Raw genomic sequence first — 25,000 nt, 5'->3', positions numbered from 1 at the left:
TTCTCAAGGTTGGTATTTAGGCAGTGTGTTACATATCCCATGGCCTCAATAATTACAGGTATAAACCTGAACTTGTAATATAATATAAGCCTAAACTTGTAACTGCAGATTTCTTAATAGCTCAGTATAGGTGTTCTCTTTTTCACTGATCTTCAGCTTTATGTTAACATCTGCTGGGCAGTTAATTTCCACAACTGTTCACAGTTTCTCTTCTCTATCCCAAATCATTATATCAGGTCTGTTGTGCTTACACTTTATTGAGGTCTTCACTGGGACATTCCACCAGTATTCTTCTTTATTATGAGTGGCTATGGCTTCTACCATACTGTGGGTTCTTATTTGTATGTATGTATGTATGTATGTATGTATGTATGTATGTATATATGTATGCACACAGGCATGTATGCATATGTGTATATGTATGATGTGTGTGCATAGAGTTTGCATGATATGTGTCCCTTCATTGACCATCCATGGTGCAGTCAATGTTAGATGTGTCAATCAAAAACAGTGTTTCAAGCAATAAATAAATAAATAAGCAACATGGAAATCCACAAATGAATGAGGTGACAGTACTAAAGACATCATACATATTTCAGCTAGTAGCAACACAAGCTGTATGACTACAACAGTTCTAATAATAACCACAAGCTTTAGTTGTTGTAATTGCAGTCTCTAGTTGGTTGGTTGGCTGGTTGGTTGGTTGGTTGGCTGGTCTATGTTTGATCTGACTTTTAAATGAAAGATTATTGCTTTAGTAAAGGACCTAAAAATAGGGTCTTCTTGCTACCAGTAATGTCAGCAGCTTCAACAGTAGTAGTAGTAGTCGTGGAAGCAGCAGCGACAGCAGTAGTAGCAGCAGCAGCTGTAGACAGTAGTGCTTGTAGTATATATATATATATGTATATATATATATATATATGTGTGTGTGTGTGTGTATATATATATATATATATATATATATATTCCTTCTCTGACTTAAGAGATTTTCATAATGTATGCTGTACTTATAAATTTGCATCTATGGATTGCATATATATTGTGTGACATCATTTAATTACCAAATACAGAAACATATGTAACAGATGTAATAAAGAAATGATCACATCCATGTTTTTCTCTCATCATATATATATATATATATATATATATATATAAACATATCCATGTTTGATTCTGTACCATGAGCTACTGGCTGTCAGGTATGATAGGTCAACAATGATGGATCCTTATTCCACAGCACCAATAATATTTCCAGTTGTTGTAGTTTAGTTTCAAGCCAGCCCCTGAAGAAATGTATTCCAGCCATGACCATCTTGTCAACATTCCAGAACCACATTATCCAATGTGTATGTGTCCTTCTACCCTTTTTTACAACAGCAGGGAGAGATTTGAGGAAGACTTGGTAGTTATTTTGCAAAATGTTCAGTGACCATATAAGGGCTCTCTGTTCCTTATTCAGCATATACTGGTTGTTATTGTTGTTGTTATTGTTGTAACAGAACCTTAACAAGGGTTTTTTGCTTGGTTGCTAGTTAAAACTTGGATCTGTCTTCAACTGGTCCCTATATTTAGCACCATCATCTTCACTCAAATCACACACAAAACATTAGGCTCTGACCATGTTCTGTTGTTATAGTTACTGCTCTGTTGTTACTATTGTTGCTGTATTTATTGCTCTTTTGTTGCAATTGTTGCTATAGTTATTGCTATTGTTGTTATAGTTATTGTTGCTCTTGTTATAGTTATTGTTGCACTTGTTGTAGTCATTGCTCTGTTGTGCTATTGTTGCCACAGACGTTGCTATTGCTGATATAGTTATTGCTTTGATGTTGCTATAGTTATTGCTCTGTTGCTATTGTTGCCTTAGTTGTTGCTATTGCTGTTATAGTTATTGCTCTATTGTTGCTGTTGTTGCTATTGTTGTTATAGTTATTGCTCTATTGTTGCTGTTGTTGCTATGTTTATTGCTCTGTTGTTGCTATTGTTGTTATAGTTATTTCTCTTTTGTTGCTGTTGTCATAATATTACTCTACTGGTGCTGTTGTTGTTATAGTTATTGTTCCATTGTTGTTGTAGTTGTTGGTGTTGTCATTGCTGTTGTATTATGTCAAATATTGATTGCCATTCCTATTTTCTCATTCTTATTCTCTGTCTTTATTGTTATTATCTCAATTACATCACTTCTGTCTTCTTGTTGTTATTTCATTATCATATTCTCGTTTTTCTTGCAGTTACTGCTTCTTTGCTGTTGCCATTGCCTTACTCTTGTTTTCCTTTGTTTTTGCTGCTACTATTATTGCATTATTGCTATTGTTGTTGTTGTTATTATTGTTCTAATTGTTACACTTGTTATTACTGTTGCTGTTCTTGCCATTATTGTTGTCATTACTGCCTTATTGTTTCTGTTGTTGTTGCTGTCATATTGCTGCTGTTCCTTTATTGCCCTATTCTTCCTGCTTTGTTCTTAGTGCTTTATTCTTTTATTATTACTGTCCTTATACTTTGCAGTTGTTGCTGTTGTCAATATCATTCTTCTTGCTGTTGTCAATATTCTTGTTGTTGCTATTATTATCAGCATCGTTATTGTTGTTGTTACTCCTGCCAGCTCTTCCTTACCATATTCATTCCACTTGATTCATACAATGGACTGAACCTGGAGGTAGAAACACTCAGTGAGGAGAAAATTTAAGACTTTCAACATAAGAAACAGTCACTGAAGACAACAATGATGTTGTTGCTGTTGCTGCTGTGCTGTAGCTATACTATTGTTGTTGTTATTGTCACCACTGTTACTTTTGTTGTTGTTGTTGTTGTTGTAGTTGCTGTTGTTGTTGTTGTTGTTGTTGTTGCTGTGCAGCTGTTGTTCATGTTGTTCTTGTTATCAATCATCATTTTCAACAGAATTGTCATTTTAGTTTTGATTTTTTTTTTTTTTTTTTTTTCATAATACTGCTTGAGAAACTTTAGTTATCTTCTCTGTACTGAAGTCACCCCCACCTTGATCAACAAGTCAGGCTGAAGTCCATTAAGAGGCCGAGAGGAGGGAAAAAGTAAAAAAAAATATGATGAAAAAAAAAAGAGAGATAGAGAGAGAGAGAGGAAGATAAAGTAAGAGAGACAGACAGATAGACAGACAGACAGATAGACAGACAGACAGAAAAAAGGTGATAGAAAGAGAAAAGAAGAGAGAAAAAGAGACAAAAAGAGAGAGAAGTGGAATCATTGAAAAAAAAAACCCATTAAAACTACATCCAACTTCTCAATGCAACATATACATACACACACACAGTCACACACATATAAACATATAAAATGCCATGTACACATTATTACACACACATATACAATCACATCACATACACACACCCTTACAGTTCTTTATTGCTTTTGGAAATTATTATTATTATTATTATTATTATTGCTTTTATTACTTTTTAAATTGTTGTTTTGGGAATGCCTGTTTGTTGGCATTAAACATATATTTGTGGAAACAACACAAACATTTTACATATATATATATATATCATCATCATCATCATATATATTAATTAATATATATATATATATATATATACATATATATATATATATGCATATATATATTCATATGGAAACAAAGAAAAACATTACACATATGCATACGTGTATGGATGTGTGTGTGTGTATATATATATATATATATATATATATATATATGCATACACACGCACACATACATACACACACATACATACACACACACACATGCATGCACACATACATATAATACTACTTTAAGAATTATTGCTTTTTGTTTTGTATTGCTTTTGTTTCATCATTGATATTTTTTATATCCAATTTTTTTTTGTTAATTTATTCTTTCTTTTTTTTTAAACCCCTTTCTTTGTTCATAAGGGCAAATTATTGCTTATTATTGCATTCTTTTCAATCAGGCACAAAGACCCAATATTTTAAGGAAAAGGGGTGGGAAAACTGTAGAAGGGAGTTTTGATGTTCATGCCTTTTCCAAGGGCATTAGCAGCATAAGTTAAAAGGAAGGACCCCAGGCCTAGTCTAAACCATGCCACTTATTCAGGTGCCAAGGATTTTACCCCTTTTTCTCTGGTGCTCATCATATTGCTTTTGAATGGCAGGAAATATTGCTTTTAATTTAAGGGAGAGGGTCCAGGCATAATGCCAGTTAGTTTTGTGTAGGCACATGGCCAATAAGTTTGTTTTGATTTTTTTTGTGGGAAAGGGCTGTAGTTAATTGAACTGAGCTCAGTGAAATACTGCTGCTTATTTTATCATCCCTTGGAGTAATGATAGGTATGGTCTACTTTGATGGGATATGAACTCAGAAACAAAAATGTTCTAAACTGTATTAAAGGAAAATATCTAGTTTGATTTTACTTTTGACTATTTAAACATCTATCCTGCAAGGGGGTAAAATAATTGAAAATATAGTTTGATGTAAGTAAGAACAGTAGATACAAACAAATATGGTTTTACATGATGAATGTGAAAAGTGGAAGAAAAATCTAAAAGAAGATGAAATTAAATTTGAAAGTAAAAGAAAAAAAAATGAAATTCAATTGATTTGAAATAAAATAAATGAATAGAAAATTATTAAAATCAGAATAGCAATGGCAAAGGTGTTGGAGGGATGAAAGAAAATCTTGTAAGGAAATATTTAGGCTACTTTGTTTTGTTTTCTGCTTAGAAATGTGTTTAACAAATCAATGAGATATTTTTATATACTTGGAAGGAAAATTTGTCAATGATTTAGCAACTATTTCTAATTTGCTGTGTTTGATTTTCATACAAGTTGATAGTTAAAAATACAGTGATATTCCATTATATATAATATATAACAATTTCCTAATATCAGTATGAAACAGGTTTATCATAAGATAGAAGAAAGAGAAGTTACTGTCATTATTATTATTATTATTATTATTATTATTATTATTAATACTATAATCATTATTTTTATTAACAACTTACCACCATGTCGTGGGACCTGCCATGGAATATGATAATTTTAAAATAAGCCTATTATTCTAGTTTGATGTTGTTGTTATTTGTTGGTGTTTTGTTGTGAATGTCAGACAGATTTTACTGATAGAACAGAAAAAAGGGCAAAGAATTATACTTGGAGGTGAAAACTACTCAAAGGTTTCATTTTGAAGTATTGTTCGTCATTCACTTACTAACCCCAACCCTGCAAAAAAAAAAAACATGGCTAAACATTGCTGTTGTTATTATCACTCCTGTTTCTAGTCTTCTCTTTTTATCATTCCTTTTTATTTTTGTTGTTTTTATTTTCCTTTGTTATTTTAAGTACAGTTTATGCCAAAACATTTTTAATTCTGTATATATTTCCTCACCTAAAGCTGCCAGCAGCTCTAGTCTTGAAATGGAAGAGAACTGTCAAAGCATACCTCCTTTGTTTAAAGACAAAAAAGAGATAATAGATAAATAAACAAAAATAAAAATGAGGCAGAGCTCCAGCATGACCACAGTCCATTTACTGAAACCACTAAAAGAATATAAGAATAAAAGAAACACATATATGTATGTATATACTTATACATATGTATATTCATACACACACACATATGCATATATATATATCAGTATGCATATATGCATGTTTGTATAGGAGTGTGAATATATATATATATAGATATAGATATAGTTACATATTTAAATATCTAATTGACATATATCTGTTCCTATAGTTTGAAATATATCCCTTTAGATTCAAGTAGAAGCAAGAGAAGCACCACAAGTTTCTACAAAGCATTTAATGCTTTCTTACTATTCATTCATACAAAATCTAATGCCCTATTAATTTTATGTTATGTAGATATATTGCCTGAGATAAACACAGAGCTGGAATTGAGGGTTGTAAAAGTTTGTGATTATCTCCACCTCCCTAATGCAGCATTAACAATATAAAGGAAGTTTAACTGTTCCAGCTGGGAACTGAAACTAGTTTATTAGAGTTTATCTATAGAGTGAAAAAGAAGCTAAATCAAGCTGGTTTCATAGCATGCAGTGGAGGAGCATTTTTACAGCTGGATTCCTGCCTTTTCTAATGTTAACTATTCAAATGTGAAGAATAAGTGTAGAACCTGTTTGTCATCCAAGCCATTTCAAGCAGGTAGAGTTATATACCTTGCTTACTGCTTATTGATCAAAGGTTGTACTTTTGCAAAAACATGTAAATAATGAAACAAACAGCCAAATCAGATATTAGAATACCAGCTCATGTCAATTAAGTCCTCTTTCTGAATTGCTACATTTCATAAATGAAGTAGTGGAATTTTTTAGTCAGATATTTAGACTGAAACTAAACAAAATTAAGATCTTGGTTTTTTTGTATATTACTTTTGCTCAAAGGCAGTATTGTAACCAATGAGGTAAATCTGAGATCTGGGAAGTTGCTATTCCTACTTGAAATTATTATTATTATTATTATTATTATTATCATCATCATCATCATCATCATTGTTATCTATAATCATAGGCTGTTTGTTCTTACCTACCTTGATACATGTGTTCAAGCTTATACTTTAAACAACTCTAACTATGGAACAAAAGACATAAAAGAAATTTTTTTAATATAATGCAACTATTTTTGTCCAACTTTCAGAGATGAGGATTTATAATTATTTTATGATACATACAAACTATTCTGTCCAAATATATAAGCCTATAATAATTGTAACACATTTTGGCACATGACCACCGATTTAAAGAAGAACAGGATAGTTGATCACATTGATCCAGTACTTTGAATGTTACTTCATTTTGTTGGTCACAAAAGGATTAAAGGCAAAGCTAGCCTTAGCAGGATTTGAACTCAGGATGTACAGAGTCAGAAGAAATGCTACTAAGCATTTTGAATGCTACACTAACAATTTTGCCAGCTGTTATGTGTATACATACATGTTTGTGTGTGTATGTGTGTGTGCGTGTAAATGTGCATGTGTGTGTGTGTATGGCATTTTAATAATACCATCCCTATATTTATACATATATATATATATATATATATATATATAAATATATACATATACACACACACACATATATATATATACATATACATACATATACATACATACATACATACATACATACATACATATATATATATATATATATATATATATATATATATATATATATATATATATATATATATATATATATATATAATTCAAAGGTAATTTTATGCATATCTACTATTCAAGATTACCCTTATTTCTGTTCCACATTTGCAAAAGTGTTGTCATAGCACTAATTAATTTAATTAACTTTTACTACAGTTATTGAGCCCTTTCATGTTAAATGCCTTGTATTTATATGAATGAGCATGTTTCATATGCATACATATACACATGCAAATATATATATATGAATACATATATATATATATATATATATATATATATATATATATATATATATATATGAATCAACCATGCTTCATATGTGTGTGTGTGTATATATATATATATATATATATATATATATATATATATATATATATATATATATATATATGCATGTATGTATGTGTGTATATGTATATATATATATATATATATATATATATATATATATATATATATATATATATATATATATATATATATATATATATATAAAGTCAAAGCATTCAGTTTTTTTATTGATATGGGTGTGTGTGTGTGTGTATATCAGTAAGATTTTTTTTTTAAATGCTATCACTTTTTTAATGCAGTGTTTTCTCTACACTAAACAAGTGACCAACCCCAACCCCAACCCCATACCTCCCCTCACAAACCAATCCACCAACCAATGTAGTTATCTGGTGCAGTGGAGTCACAACCATTTCTGAACCACAACCACATGAAGTACTGCCCAGACTTATACAGTCCCAATTGATTTGTCATTTCAGCTATAAGGCCTGCAAGTTTTAACAAAGAAATATAATATCAGTACTACTATCACTATCATTATTATTATCATTATTATTATTATCATCGTCAGCATCATTATTATCATTATTATTAGTAGTAGTATTATTATTGTTGTTGTTTTTTACAAAAGATATAATAAAAATTATTTTTTGTATAATTATTATCATTATTATTATTATTATTATTATTATTATTATTATTATTATTATTATTATTATTATTATTATTGTTGTTGTTGTTATTATTATCATGGTCATCATTATCTAGGGACATACACTGGTTAGTGGTTCGGTTGTGGAAGGAAATCAAAAGATATTGAGGAAGAGGGTGGGGTGCTGCTCCACTGGTCAATTTGCAGGACTGGGACAAAGTGAGAAAGAGGACAGCTGAACATAAATAGCATGGCTGTAGAATGATTGAGGAAGGGGAAGGTATTATAGTGTATTTACATTGGTCAAGTGGTTGTGCTTTTGGTCACTGCTGGGATTTGGAGAGAAAGAGAAAAAGAGAGAGGGAGGGATTTATGTTATGGAAAGACAGAGGAAGAAGTGTTGAGGAGAAGGCTATATTATTCAGTGTAAAGGTGAAGGCAGGGCATGATTGAGGAAATTGTATTGCTGCTGTTTATATGATTCTTTATCTTTCCCCACAGGACAACTTTATTAATTAAACCTATAATTAAAGGCGTTCCAGTCATGACCACCCCATGTTTTTAGAGTGAATGTAGGACTATGTTGTCCGTGTTTCCCTTTCTAATTTTCTAATTGAAGATGGTGGAATATGATTAGATGAAAATTTGGCTGCCATTTCCAGCAGCATAAATGACCACATAAAGTTTCCCTCATTGAATAGTAAAAGTCTGTTATTGATGACTGGGGAAGGGGAGAAAGAGAATTTCTATTGGTCAGTGGACACAACAGTAAAAATACAAGGTGGAAGGGAGAACTTTCACTGGTTAGTAAAGGTTTATATTGAAGTGTGGAGTTGGAAGAAGAGAGTGCAGAAGAAGAATTATAAGGGGTCTTTTGTGAGTCTGGAGGTAGTGGCCAACAATGATCAGAGGTAAGGCTAGGAAGGAGGAGAAGTTTGGAAGCTACACCGCTGAGTAGGTGATCAAAGACAGACAATTACTCCATCGAGTGATCAAGGATTGACAACCATACTACTGAATGGTGAAAGACAGAGAGCTATACTAACGAACCGTCAAAAGCTGACAACTACACTAATGAATGGTCAAAGACTAGAAGTCACACTACTGAGTGGTCAAACACTGTCAGTCAAAATACTGAGTGGTCAAAATGAAGAACAATTAAAACTCTAAAATAATAGAGTTAAGAAAGTAAAGGACAAGATACTTAAGATCATTGGTAAGGAAGAGGATGATGGAGAGAATTCGTACTGACTGTCTTTAGAGTTATGGAAAGAGGTTGACAAAAGGGTGGTGGAGTTGAGGAGAGAAAGGGGATGTTGATACACAGGTCAGTTTTTAAGTTTGGAAAAGAGGGTAAAGAGAGGGATATACAGGTTAGCATTATTAGGGTTGAGGAAAAAGATGGAGTAGAGCTGGGAAGAGAGTGGTCATTAGTAAATGAAGTTTGAATGTCCTAATGAATTAACAAACCTATAGAGGTCAAAGGTTAAGAGATAAAGGTGAAAAATATATATGTGCTGGTTAACAACTAATGACATTTTTAGTTTTGTTTTGTGATTTTTTTTTTTGGTTTGAATTATCAGCAGTCAGGTAGACCAGAGAGAAACTAAAGTAGGACCCACATTGACCAATGGGAGAATTTGTGAAAAGTAGGGGGACCCTTCAGAAATAAAAAAATAATAAAAAATGTTGGAGTTTGAATGAGAAGGAAAGTGATGTCCCCAACAAATAAAAACCAGCTAATTCATTTTTCCCTATCCTAGAAAAGTGCTTTTTTTTTGTTGGTGGTGGCGGTGTTGATGTGAGGGAGGGGTATTTTCATAGGCATGAGTAGGTCCGCAAGGACTTATGGTGGGGGAATTGGGGTGAGGAGGCATAGGCATACGTACACACACACGCACACACACACACATTTATAGGTACATTAACCTTGCCTGGATAATTTAGTTCTCAAAAAAAATTCAAATAATAGTTGCTGGATAAAGAAGGGTCCCCACACTTGTATATGTGTTTATATGTGTGTACATATTCACACACATATATATATTTATGTGCATGTATATATAAAGATGTATAAATATTATTGCTTTTACGAATTAGTGTTGTTGTTTTGTTTATAAAGGGTTAAGTTGAGAATGAGGAGGAGGAGAAGGAGAAGGAAAGGTTTAGGTGGTGATGGAACCGTTGAGCTTGTGTGCCACGCCAGTGTGGGGGTTGGTCAGGCCGAGCTGGGTACTGTCGGCTGATAGTTGGGTGGTAACAGGGAACATTTGGATAGTGGGGAAAATCTGTGTGGCTGTTGCCGACATCTGAATCGTTGGGAAGATCTGCGTGATTGGATACATCAACGTGGTGGTGGTGCCAGCCGTGGTGACAGCAGCGGTGGCGGTAGCCATGACTGCTGGGTGTAGATGCTGGGTGGTTGGATCTACCATCGTAGCACTTGCAACAGCCAGCTGCTGTTGCTGCTGTTGCTGATCGTCCTCATCACCAATGCCCGATAGGGTGGCCGCAGTGGCAAGATCTGGTTGGTGACACACCAGTGTGGTGATCTGTGGGTGACTGATGATACTGCTACAGTCGCCTCCAAGATTCTCCTCTCGTTCCGCCTGTTCTTCCTGTTGTTGTTGCAACATCTCTCCACCGATTCCTTCCGCTACTATTCCTTCTTCTCCTATGCCTATTTCACCTCCTCCTCCTCCAGCTTCTACTTCATCATCATCTTCCTCTTCTTCTTGTCCTCCTCCAATTATTCCTCCTCCTACCAGCTCGTCTGGTATCCCCACATCATCTTCCTCCTCTTCATCTCCCTCTTCCTCCTCCTCCTCTTCATCATCTTCTTCTATGTCTTTGCCATTGATGTCACATCCAACAACTTCAGTCGGATGCTGCAAGTCTCCATGTTGCATCTGCTCCAGCAGATGCCCCTGCGGTACACAGCTGATCTTTCTCATGCCTTTGTTTGGCTTGTTGTGATTCTGCAGATGGTCATTGCGAGCAAATGCATATCCACAGATTGTGCACTTGAACGGACGCTCACCAGTGTGGATGCGTTTGTGCACTTTCAAATATGAACGACGGCTGAATGCCTTGCAACAGACATCGCATGTAAACAGCTTCAAGCCTTGGTGCGTCCGCAGGTGGCTGACCAGGTGATCATTGCGACTGAATGCGTAGCCGCATGTTGAACACTTGTAAGGTCTCTCACCAGTATGGATACGTTTGTGCACATCGAGGTAGGAACGCCGACTGAACGCTTTGCAACAGACATCACACGTATAAAGCCGGTGGTCCTGGTGGGTTGACAGGTGAGTAGCCAGGTGGTCGTGTCGACTGAAAACGTAACTGCAAGTGGGACACTTATAGGGTCTTTCGCCCGTGTGGATTCTTCGATGGACCTTGAGGTAGGACTTACGCGAAAAATGTTTACTACACACTTCACAAGTGAAAAGCTTAGTTCCTTGGTGTGTAGCCTTATGTCTCTCGAGATTGTCTCGGCGGGAAAACACTTTGCCGCAGATATCACACCTTGGGGTTTTTTTCATGATACGTAGTTATTTAGATATTGATGATGCATTCACTGACCACTTGACAGGGGAAATTCTTCCAAACAGAGCTGTTGTCACTACAAAGGAAAGATATATTTTCATACATATATATATATTTTTTAATATATGCATATGCATACATATATATATATATGTGTATGTATATATATATATATATATATATATATATATATATATATATATATATATATATATATATATATATATATATATATATATATATATATATATATATATATATATATATATATATATATTCAGCTAGGTATACCTCCTTTGTAGAATAAGTGCGAAAACCAATGATTTGAACTCCAGGTCCATAATGTGTGAATTTGCAGCCAGGTAGGTAACATATGTCCAGTAATTGTGCAGCAGATATATCTGGTGAGGGCTACTTCCTTACAGCAATACTGGTGGTGGAACCATCATCTTCGGAAGAACTGCAATAGAATAGATATAATTATATTAACACATATACATATACAGAGAAACATGCATACATAAAAATTATCAGTATTATTATTATTATTATCAATAAGGTGGTGAGCTGGCTGAATCAATAGCACACCAGACAAAATGCTTAGTGGCATTTCATCTGTCTTTATATTCCGAGAACAACTTTGCCTTTCATCCTTTCAGGGTCGATAAATTAAGTACCAGTGAAACACTGGGATCGATGTGATTGACTAGTTACCTCCCCACAAATTTCAGGCCTTATGCCTTTAGTAGAAAGAATTATCATTATTATTATTATTGAAACTGAAAGAAGCCTGTCGTATATATGTATATATATATATATATATATATATATATATATATATATATATGTATGTGTGTGTGTGTGTATATGTTTGTGTGTCTGTGTTTGTCCCCCCAACATCGCTTGACAACCGATGCTGGTGTGTTAACATCCCCATAACTTAGCGGTTCTGCAAAAGAGGCCGATAGAATAAGTACTAGGCTTACAAAGAATAAGTCCTGGGGTCGATTTGCTCGACTAAAGGCGGTGCTCCAGCATGGCCACAGTCAAATGACTGAAACAAGTAAAGGAGTAAAAGAGTAAAAGAATAAAATGGCAAGCTGACAGGACCATGGCACAGCAGACAAAATGCTTAGCAGTATTTCACCCGTCACTACATTTTGAGTTCAAATTCCACCAAGGTTAACTTTGCCTTTTATTCTTTCAGGGTCAATAGATTAAGTACCAGTGAAACACTGAGGTCAATGTGATCGACTTTGCCCCTCCCCCAAAATTTCAAGCCTTGTGTCTATAATAGAAAGGGTTATTATAATAATAATAATTATTATTATTATTATTATTATTATTATTATTATTATTATTATTATTATTATTATTATTAAATTCTACCAGGGTCAACTTTGCCTTTCATCCTTTTGGGGTAGCTTAAATAAGTGTCAGATGAGCACTGGGGTCATTGTAATCAACTTAATACCTTTCCGGAAACTGCTTACCTTGTGCCAAAATTTCAAACCATTATTATTATTATTACTATTATTATTATTGTTGTTGTTGTCAGCATGTCAAGACGTGTTTTTTGGGGGGGTTTTTGAGCTCCATGAGGAGTAATTCATATTTGTCATTTTGTTGTGAAGAGTTTGTTGAACTCCTGTTTTTGTTGTTGAATTCAGTTTCTGGGGAAGCTGTCCTCCTAGGGAGATAGATTTTGTTGGAAAACGTCCCCTTTTGGGGGCTAGATACACACTTTTTTTCAAAAAACTTTTTGGAAAAATTTTCGAAAACAAACAACAATGATGACTGAGTCGGGGAGTGATAGCTGGAGGTTGAGCAGCCAGTTCAATGAAGACTTCCCTGCCCTCACCACGACTATTGTTCCTGCACAGGAAGGAGGGAGAGAGGAAAGAAGAAAGAAAGTAGGAGAGAAAGAATGACACTGACACTGCCACCACCATCACAAACACGAACAACAACAGCAACAAGCCAAGCATCAACGGTTTCACTTTGGCAGCGAAGCAAATCAAGGAAAAGTTAAATGTCACAATGGAAGACATTAAAGCCTCAAAAGGCCTAATAATAAAAAATGGAAACAATGTAGTGATAAATACACCAAATGATATAATTAGAGACAAAAAACACTAATTTATAAATGAGTAAATACAGAAAAACGAATAGAACAAGCGATATAAGAGCATTTTGAACTCATACTTATGCAAGTATGGAATATAAAAACGTATGTAACAAGAGAAAAACGCTTCAGCACTGTGAAGGCACATTTTGCAATGGAGCAAGAAGCAAGACACCATTCCATAGTGTCACTAAATGGTCAAAACATTTTACTGGTGCCTATGTACCTTGATCGGCGCATAACAAAAATAGAAATTGAGGAGGTGCCACCAGAAATAAATATATGCTGGCTGGTGGTGGCAGTCCTCCTAGACATAGAGGACACCACCACAATACTGGGGGTGCACAAGTTGTACCAACAAAATTGGTCGAGTCAGGGGATGGAGCTCTTAATCCAAGTGGAACAAGTGAGCATAGAGCTTATCCCTGACTCAATCATCTGCCGGACGGCACAAAACTACACATGGCCATAGAGGACAGGAGGCCGAGGTGTTACCCCTGTGGTGACAAGAACTACGTCAAGGTTTCTTGCCCCAGAAAGAGTGGGAATAACAGCCAGCACTACTACCAACACCAGTGTCAGTGCCACCTCCAGTACAGCAACAGCAACAACAGGTGCAGCAGCAGCAGGGACCAGCGGTCAATGCACCAAGTGCAGCACTGGCGCCATCACCATCACCACCACCACCAGCAATTATGCCTCCAGCCGTCATTGAGGCTTCAACACTAAAATCCAGGGGACTACCACTACCAATAGTAACAGCAGTACCAGCAACAAATGAAACCCCACTAGTCCAGGATCCACAAAACATTCCCCTTCCCAACCCAAACAACTCGGACTGCTCAAGTACTGAGTTCAAGATTGGGGAGTAGCACACAGTGCCCCCCAAAAAGAGAAAGAAAAAAACTAAGAACTATCAGAAAAAAAGGGGAGGCGCAAACAAGCTGAACTTCCCAACAGCAGCAATACACACACACAACAACCAGCAACAACAAACCACTTTCACAGGCACTACCACCTCAAAACCCAACACAAATTACAACTCAGACAGACTCCACAAGCACTACCAACCTCACAGCCATAAACACAGACAATATATATATCGTTACACAGACAATATATATATCGTTACACAAACACCACAACACAAACACCAAAATGGAAGACTTTGTTTTCCCAACATACCATGCACCACCACCACTCATACAAATTCTAAAAATTACACAGCACACATACAACACACTAAAAACAAACTTTCCTGAAGCTGCTGGGTCATTTCAGAAAACCTTTTTAAAAGACTATATAAAAATTTACTCGTGGAAACACCCACACAATAGGGGGCCAACCCACCAATCAACAATGGTAAGTAGAGCTCATCTCCATCTTAAATATTTATTATTTTTAACATGATCATGCTCAAAATTGGTTGTATAAATGTCAGGGACCTTGAGTCGCCTTGGAAATAAGGTTACCTTTTAAACGACCTGAGGTACCTTAGTGCAGATGTAGTAGCCATTAGTGAAACCAGACTTTCCAAACCACAGGCTTTCATGCCCCTCTTCGCTGGATGCGAGATCTACCTATTTCCGTATCGGCCGGGAGGGTGGGATTAGTATTGCGGTGCTTTCCGGAAACGTCTGGATTTGAAAATAAAGGCAATCTTCCTGGATCCAGGAGGTAAGTTGGTGGTCCTGAATGTGAACAGTAGTGACGGTGGTTCTTTCAGACTGGTGGCTGCCTATGCTCCAACAGGGGCAGGGGCAGCCGGATTACTTGAAGCGTCTGGAGGTTTTGCTGGAGACGTTTAGAACTTAAGTATTAGTAGGGGATTGGAATGCTGGACGTTGCGTGGGGTTATCTGATAGGAGAAGGGGTACAAAAACCTCAAAAACCTGCTCAGACACTTTCAACTGCCTGACAGGTACCGATTAGATTACCCGAATGTGCCAATGTGGACATGGACAAATCGCATCGGGTCATCTAGATGGTATTTAGATAGAGTTTTCTGTAGGCCAACTGATAAGGATAGCACAGGTTGTCCACATTTTCACATGGATGGTTACACAGACCACAAATTCATGATTTGTATAGTTGACCTAGATAGGCTTCGTAGACAGGGCTCCGGTTACTGGAAGCTGGCCATGTCATTATTACCGGTGTGCCAAGCTTACAGAGACTGGATTGGTGTATTAGTTAAGAGAGCATTGATGGAAGCAATCGTCAGCAACAACTGGTGGTTTGCTTTTAAAAGGGCAATTAGAGTAGAATTCATTAGGTTTAGTAAGGCTTTAGCTGACGTGTTGGTGGCGAGGTTGGCCTTTGACCAATTTTCTGACGCCAAACATGAAGGCTATGTTGTCAGGGTTAAGGCACGTTTACTAAGCAGGGAGGGAACGAAAGCCATTCAATGAGCCCCAGTGGCGGAGGCAAAACATGGCAACAAGGCCACCATTCGGTCTTTGGTGGACCAGAACGGGTGTGAGATGTTTGAACCGAAGCAGATGTGTGCAGCCTTTCAGCAGCACTTTGCTCGATTGTTGGGGACGAGTGGTGGGACGGATAACGGGGAAAACTTCGGTGTCTATTTGGACGGCCTACCGCGACTCTCGACCAGCAAGGCGATGTGCTGCAAAAGGCTGATAACATCTGTGGAAATACAGGAGGCGATGAAGGGCTGTGCAAGAGGCAAATAGCAGGGTTTGGATGGTCTGCCCTACAAGCTTAATATTTCTGTGCCAGGCATGTTTGCAGGTCTCTGAGCAGACGTCTACCACAACTGGCAACAGAATGGGAGAATTCCCACTTTTGTTTGTCGAGGGGTGGTGGCACTGCTGAGAAGGAACCTAAACAAGGGGAACATGACAGAGAATTTCAGGCCCATCACTCTGCTCAATGCAGAGCCGAAGATTTTGGCCAAGGTGTTAGCCAAGAGGTTGACGATTGTCGTGGACAAGCTGATTGGTGATGCACAAACATGCGCCATCCCAACCAGGACTATTCACGATAACTTCCATCTCATGCACTACATCATAGAGGGGATGGGTAATAAAGTTTGCATGGGTGGGGCCTTGATCAATTTAGATCAATCTAAAAACTTTAATAGGGTCAACCATCAATACTTGGTGGCTGGATCGCTGCTTTGTACAGTGGTATCTGCTCAGTAGTTCGGGTGGATGGTCACCTGTCAACACCTTGCACTCAGTCTGTCAATGGTACCTTTTCTCCTCTCTTCTGTATGTACTGAGTCTTGAATCACTGCTGCAGATGCTGGAGGCATTGAGGGGCATCCCACATGATTTAGGATGTGGGAGAAGCGTGTATGCTTATACCGACGATGTCACTGTCATAGTATCAAGCCACAGGCACATAGACCTGATTGGCGACACAGTAAAAAAAAGATGAAGCAGTGACAGGAGCAAAAATCAGTGGGCTTGCAACTCAGCACCTGGAGAGGCAAGTCCATGCTGTCCAGCAGTGTCGAGGAATGCTGGACAGACGGTCCGGTTAAATTGCTCGGGATCTGGTTCGGTCCAGACCTCCAGGTGGAGAAAAACTGGGACGAGATGATGAACAGGGTGGCCAATCTCATCCAGAAATGGGCCGAGAGGAAGCTGTCTCTGAAAGGTCGAGCTGAGGTGGCAAATGCGTACATCACATCCGTCATCTACTACCACTTGACCGTTGTCCCTTGCCCCTTATGTTGGCTGAACAAGCTGGTCCATATACTCTTCCGCTTTCTGTGGAGGGCTCGAGTTCCGCTGGTAAGGTGCTCCATCTGCTGTCAGCAACCACTGAATGGGGCCTGGGAATGCCGTGGTTGCAGATGTGTAGACATATGCTCAGGCTGCAACATCTCCAGCATTTCCTTGACGGTAAGTGTGGTCACCGTTTGTTAGACTTGCTCTTCCACAGCTCATTTCTTTGACTGAGTTGCAATCCTGGATTAGGCGTAGAGCAAGGAGTGCCATCAAGCGCTCATAGCCCTCTGCCAGGCAGGTAATACAGTCAGTGGTAGTTCCACTCTAGTGTTCTATAGAGGGTTAGTGGAGGAAAAGTGTGACGACGTTCTCAAGGAAACTTTAGGCGTTGACGAGAATCAACTCACTGGCCTGTTCCAGAGACTTTCAAGCTGGGACCTATGGATAACTTCCAGAAATCTCTCGCCTGGCAGTGCTACTGGGAGATTGCTGCCTATTCTGTATAAACTCCACAGGCATGGAAGTGCCATCAGCCAAGCCTGCCCGAGGTGCATGCAGAGCAACGAAACCGTTCTGCACATGCTCATCCAGTGCTAGAGCATTGCTGACCTGTGGGCTTAGTCAAGCACCTGTTGTCGTGTGTAGGACGGATCTGGCTATCAACTGAATCCATAGTAAGGATTGCCCCACCACTCTCCTTCGGCCAGGAGGGGCAGGCAATTTTTATTTGTCTGGTGGCTGTAACAAAAGAGGTAGTGTGGTGGACACATTTGAAAGGACTAAGGACAGACACTTTCCTCTTTGACTAAGCCCTCATAAACTTTTTCAAGTTTCACTTGAAAAGGAAAGTGAGGGGGGAGAGGGAAGTATTGCCATCTAGCAAATCTGTTGAAAGGTGGATGAATGTTGGAAAAATGGCCAGTGTGAAAGGACGAATTTTGAGCATGCGCCTGTGAAAAATAAAAGAAGGGCTCTTGCCCTGTTGGTCAGGCACCCATGGCTTTTGTGGATTTTTCCATGAGTAGCCTTAAAGTGCCTCCCCCTATTAAAAGTTTTGTTTAATTTTCTGTTATTTTTTGCTTACATGCTTTTAAAACTTATTTTTGTCATCTTATCTTTGTCTCTTTTTGTTACTTTATGTAAGCCCTTGTAGCCAATAAAAGAATTGCTTATTATTATTATTATTGTTGATGTTGTTATTTTACTTCTCAGAGCGCTCAGTCTTGTTGCTCTGGTTGATTTGTGAGAGCAGATAACAGCCTATTGTTAGAGGACTTATTGGGTCTCTTTCTGTACATTATAAGCTTTAATACGTGGTTGTTAATTGTCATGGAAGACATTCAACATCCAAGTACCAATCTCAAAATCTGAGCTGTCCCCAACAGAGCAGTTTTTGGGGCTTGCTCTGCTCTCATGTCAATTCAGATTTCTCTGACATATTTCTCTAACTTGGTTATAATGCTCCAAGAGCTCCTACAACTACTGGGATGACAGATATTCTTCTCATAGGCAATTCTTCTCTGGCAATTTCATCTTTTAGTAGTCAGTACTTTTCAATCCTTTCTAGTTCTTTGTCACTTACGTGTACATCTTCAGGTATTGCAATATCTATAATCATGGTTTCCTTTTTTCCCTTACCACCACAACATCTAGTCTCCAAGTATCAATTAGGGAGTCACACTGGATTATAAAATCCCACAGTATTTTATATTCATTCTTCTTGGTGACTGTTTCTGGTTCATGTTCGTACCATTTCTGTGTTCTGTCCAGGCCGTACTTTTCACATAGCCTCCAGTGGACAAACTTAGTCACATTATCGTGCCTCCTTTTGTAGTGCTTTTGGGCCAGCTTGATACACTCATTCACAATATGTGAGATTGTTTTGTTTTTGCTGCCACACATCCTACAAAGGGGTGATTCACTGCTCTTATCTATTTGGAACTTGGTTTAATTAGTTCTCAAATACTCAGGTACTTGTATCTATTAGTCTCAATATACTTGATTTTCTCACTGATGGGTAGTTCTACACCATCAGACGACACTATTTTGCCTTTTTGTATTATAAGCATACCACACATTTTAGTCCCAAATTCCATTCCAATATTTTTACTGAATATCTGCACTGTTGAAACTAGGCCATTTATTTCACATTCGGTCTTCTTTAAGTCATCCATATATAACAGATGATTTAATTTTCCTCCACTTTTCAAGGTGTACCCCAATCTCACTTTCTGTAGTATCTGTGTGAGGGGTGTCATACAAATCACAAACAGCAATAGTGATAGGCTATCTCCTTGAAATATTCCTCTCTTGATGTTAACTCTTACCAAAAATTTTCCACATGAAATTTCCCATCTGAGATGTTACCAGACACCATCATTATTATTATTATCATTATTATTATTATTTGTTTATATCAAATCTTTCTTCGTTTTTATCTAACTTTTTATTTAAGCTTGCATATTTGTGTTATTTCTAGGAGAATAACACAAGTTCTTGTAATTGCTGTCAAACATTTCTGTGAGTTGTGCTATTTTCAAACTTTTGTATTAATTAGATGAGATATATATATATCAGCACTAACCCAGGACGCAAAAAGAATATAGGACTTAAACATTATATCTATTGCATTTGAAGCAGTTGTGCTACCAATTACACCAAGAGGCTATGCTGTATCCGATAGCAAAAAAAAAAGAAAGACTATATAAATATTTTCTAAACATAAACTATAGTAAGTGTTAACTCACAGAATATCACAGCATAGCAGAAATTGTGGTAACTTGACCACCAGCAAAAAGATAAGGTCAACTATTACCCTTAAAAATGACATTCATAACAAAATGAATTCCAAGAATATGAATAATTATCACTTTTTAAAATTAATGATTAAGAATTTTGAATTATAAACTGTATAGCTTCAGGCATGGCTATCTCATTAAAAAGTTTGCTTCCTCAGGTTCAGTCCCATTTGATGGCACCTTAGGCAAGTGTCTTTTACTATAGTCTCAGCCCAACAAAGGCCTTGTGTGTAGATTTTGTAGCTGGAAACTGAAAGAAGCCTAACATACATGTATATATAAATCATTACTAATTCAAGCAAGTAGTAGTGCAGAAGAAATAAATCCACTTGAAAATGTACAGAGAATACATAAAGATTTATTTAAATTCTAATATATATTCAGATATGACACACACACACACACAAACAACTAACCAGTTTCCCATTTGATTTCCAAAAATGTATCTTAGGTGGAGCTTTAACTTTTCTGGCAGCTGTTTTAAAAATCATTTGTTTTTATAGAGAGAAAGTGGTTCAGATCCTGATCAGTTGACATACAGATTGATTGGTTGAGGATGGTCACATGGAGAGGTAAGGGAAGTTTTTTATGCTAAGGTCATGTGACAGCATGCAAAAAGGTACTGCCAAAACACTTGTCTTGGAGCAAAATGTCATATGACACTGAGAACAGTGACTATGAAAGGAGAATTTAGGGCTGTTTTAGCCTTTTGGTTGTGTCCAGTAGTTGTGTGAGCAGCTGTTATGCTATATTATTTAGCCAAGGTGTGGTGACTGTTTTAGAGAAGATTTAGCTCTCTTACCGAAATGTAGTCAAAACAGTTGAAAATGAATTGCTACTTTCAAACTACCGTTAATCCACACAACACACACACACACACACACACACACACACACACACACAAACACACACACACACATACACACACAAGGAGACACTGGAAAGTTTCCGGTTTTATGGGTATTGCAAAAGGCCCTGTTGGAGGCCCAACATGCCAAGTTCTTTTATAGACTTTAGAAAAACTGAAGGACTGCTGCAATAAATGTGTGAATATGAGAGGGGAATATGTTGCATAAAATCATAATTAAGTGATCCTCTTGTATTTCCTTTTACTTAAAGTCAGGAACTTTATATATATTCAGCTAATAACTATATAAATAAATATATATGTTGCTGTTGTTGTTGTTGTTGTTCAGCTAATAATTATTATAAACATCTGATAGTTATTGCAAGAAAATAGAATGGACACAGCTATTACTAGTTTGGCATGTTGCCTGTAATAGTTGGCAACGGATGTTGCGGACTTAAATACACAAATGTTTGCTGGTTGCATCAATGTTACTTAGCATCATGGGATGATATGATAGTGTTGTTGTTGTTTTGGACGATGGAGGTGGGGGAATGGTGGATGAAAAAAAATTGTGATCTTCAGAAAGGTGTTGGTTCAGGAAATGTCCAACAATATCTGCTGCATGTATGTCATTTACATAAGCACAGGCAACTGCGCACATGTACATGAATGTACACATTTACACACATGTATATGCATGTACAAACCTTCACACAGATGTATTCATATTTACACATATGTACACTCATGTACAAATGTGTATACACATGTATGAGGTCTGATTAAAAAGTATTAAGACTGGTGCTATAAAAAGAAAATTACAGCCCATATCAATTCCACATTTAATCTCCTTTGAAGTAACTCTCTTCTCAAGCCATGCACTTTACCCAGCATCACTTCCATTGATGGAAGCATTCCTGAAACTTCTCTTTTGGGATATTGAACAGGTGCCTCATTGCATTATCTTGGATTTCCTTGATGTCTTGAAACATTGAACGTTCAAAGGTTGATTAGAAAGAATCAGCCAGATCACAGTCACCCTTCTACATCAGCAAAGGAAAGTTTAAGATTTCCGGTTTAACTGACTCAATCGTAACACAGGGGATGGATGCCTTTTGCCAAAGAAGAGTTATCTTTTCTGCTATAATCTTGACAATTTGTTTAATTCATTTTAATGTGTGTGTAATCTAGACCTCAAGTAGCACATATATTCAGTGACCTAGTATTAAAAATAAAGAAAACAAAGTTGAAAAGTCTATTTATTTCACATAATTTCAAAATTTCAAGTGCGTTGCGGAGCCTGAAGATATAAATTTTAGAGCTTGAGATTTTAAAATTCTTGCTTTTAAAGGATTTCACAAAAGAAAATCGATTCGTAACAATGAATGTAAAAAATAAAATGACGAATGGCAAACATGTTATAAATTGATTTTCCACTCATTATTCAAAATTTCAAGTGGGCTCTGGAGACTGAAGATGTAAATTTAAGAATATCAGATTTTAACAGTTGTTTTTAAAAGATTTCACAAGAGAAAATATATTCTTGAAAACATATTAAAAAATCTGCATAAAAAGTACCTTTTTTGCTCCACCCTAATGTGTGTGTGTGTGTGTGTGTGTGTGTGTATCTTTCTATCTGTTTGTCCCTCACTGCTGCTTGGCAATCAGTGTTGGTATGTAACTTAGTAGATCAGCAAAAGAGACCGATATATATTAGATAATAAAATGAATGGTTTATACCTGGTAGCTTACTGGTAAAGCTCGATCACTTTCACAATGTTCGTTACGTGTTTGTTTAATGAGAGACAGAAGATGAAACACAAGAGAATTTTTATTAATCACTACAATTGTTTTGACCCATTTAGCATCAATCCCTCATGGTTCAAGAGCATCTGGCAGTGCAGATGTGTCCCTTTCGGTGATAAGTAGATATTACTCATTAAAATAACATTTCTGCAATGTATCTTCCCAGTTTGTGTAAAGAAAAGCAGAGACAGAAGATGAAAGATACAAGAATAGTATATATGTGTATTAACTAAGATTTGGGTAAAAACTTTGTAGAATACTATGCAAAACTTGTCCACAGTTATAGGCTACCTGGTGTCATCATATAGCAGAGACATTCTAGCTACTTGATATACATAAGGAATTCCATAGTATCAGTTGATAAATAATAGAAAATGTATTGAATGACATTATTAATTTAAAATCACTACAGTTAGTTGGTCATAATTTTACATTTGTAGTACATTGGTGAGATGATCAAATTAACATGTCTAGTCATTGTTTTTAATACAAGGTGTAAGATTCATATCCTCATGTGATTGTTTTAAATAAATCAGCTTTTGTTAGATAATAGTGTCGTTTCACTCAGTGAAATGCCTATAAATATATGGTTGGTGTGTGTGTGTGTGTGTGTGTGTGTGTGTGTGTGTGTGTGTGTGTGTGTGTGTGTGTGTGTGTGTGTGTGCGTGCGTGTGTGTGTGTACATACATATAACTGGCACACTGTCGGTTACAATGACAAGGGTTCCAGTTGATCTGATCTATGGACCAGCCAGCTCATGAAATTAACGTTCATGTTGCTGAGCACTCCACAGACACCTGTGCTCTTGATATAGTTCTTAGGGAGATTCATTGTGATACAGAGTGTGACAAAGCTGTCCCATTGAGATACAGGTACTACTCATTTTTGCTGACTGAGTGAACTGGAACAACATGAAATAAAGTGTCTTGCTCAAGGACACAATGTGCCGTAGGGAATTGAACTCATGAGTTTCAGATCATGAGCCAAATATCCCAACCACTAAGCCACATGCCTTCACTACATACATACATACATATTATATATATATAGTAAAATAAGGATTCAGATAGAATCAGGTACTTGAAAAGATATGCACCAGGTAGGGTTGGATAAACCTGCGATTCTGGTCTATGGTTGGTATCAAATAGGATATTCCAGTTCTGTACAGAGAGAAAACCAACCCGAGGGGCTGGTCCAAATCACGTGTTACTTTGAATAGTACGTTGATGGTAAACTCTAGGGTGTCTGACAAGTTGTGAATCCCCTTTGTGTATTATAATCAAATGAATAATAACATATGATGGATAATTGTCAGCTCATTACGTATGTTATTATTCATTAGATTATCAGGGTTAAATAGATGCCCAGAAGATGACCAGCATGGAAAAGAAGGGTCTGGAAGCTTAAGGATCCTCTGATTGGACAGAGATTTAGAGATGTATTACTTGAAGCTTTTGATGAAAAAGAGGAGGAAATAGCAACACATAATGTGGAAGATAACTGGATGCTCCTACGGAACAACCTGTTGAGGGCTACTGGCCAGATCTGTGGATAGTACAAAGTCCCCTCTCAACCAGCTATAGTCTAGTCACCTGTATAGTCAATCAGGTCATACATGAAGGAGTCATACCCAATGAGTAGTGTAGCAGCACCATAGTCAACTGCTACAAAGGTAAAGGTGATGCATTAGATAGCAATAATTACAGTGGTATCAAATTGTTGGATCAGGGGATGAAAGTCATGGAGAGGGTCATAGCCCAACTAATTAGGGAGAGAGTTAGTTTAGATGAGATGCAGTTTGGGTTTGTGCCAGGGAAAAGCACCACTGATGCTATATTTCTGGTAAGACAGCTGCAGGAGAAATACCTAGCCAAAGATAAACCTCTGTACTTGGCTTTTGTTGATATGGAGAAAACTTTTGACAGGGTCCCCCCACCCTGATCCCTTATCTGGTGGTCAATGCAGAAACTAGGGATAGATGAATGGTTAGTGAAAGCTGTACAAGCCATGTACAGGGACGCTGTCAGTAAGGTAAGGGTTGGCAATGAGTATAGTGAAGAATTCC

At 36.9% G+C, this 25,000-nt stretch overlaps 1 protein-coding gene and 1 long non-coding RNA gene across 2 annotated transcripts in view; both read right to left on the bottom strand.

Moving 5' to 3' along the window:
• Nucleotides 1–25,000, bottom strand: part of LOC149132671 (uncharacterized) — a 37,419-nt gene that overhangs the window by 1,311 nt on the left and 11,108 nt on the right. The window contains exons 2-3 of the long non-coding RNA XR_016244272.1: nt 11,950–12,118; nt 1–3,018 (exon numbers count right to left, since the gene is read on the bottom strand). The exon at nt 1–3,018 is cut by the window's left edge and continues 1,311 nt beyond it. This is a non-coding gene — a long non-coding RNA (uncharacterized LOC149132671). The remainder of the gene's footprint in view (nt 3,019–11,949; nt 12,119–25,000) is intronic.
• Nucleotides 7,627–11,914, bottom strand: LOC106884352 (uncharacterized). Its single transcript, XM_014935695.3, has one exon. The coding sequence runs from the start codon at nt 11,652–11,654 to the stop codon at nt 10,275–10,277; it is 1,380 nt and encodes a 459-aa protein (XP_014791181.2). The 5' UTR covers nt 11,655–11,914; the 3' UTR covers nt 7,627–10,274.

This window comes from Octopus bimaculoides, chromosome 14 (assembly GCF_046866305.1).
Source record: "Octopus bimaculoides isolate indiv1 chromosome 14, ASM4686630v1, whole genome shotgun sequence".
NCBI classification, from domain to species: Eukaryota; Metazoa; Mollusca; class Cephalopoda; order Octopoda; family Octopodidae; genus Octopus; species Octopus bimaculoides.
This window is presented reverse-complemented; position numbering and strand designations above follow the sequence as displayed.

Bases quoted from the DNA above. Each gene is read 5' to 3' on its own strand.
- LOC106884352 (XM_014935695.3), bottom strand. From the start codon at position 11,654: ATGAAAAAAACCCCAAGGTGTGATATCTGCGGCAAAGTGTTTTCCCGC.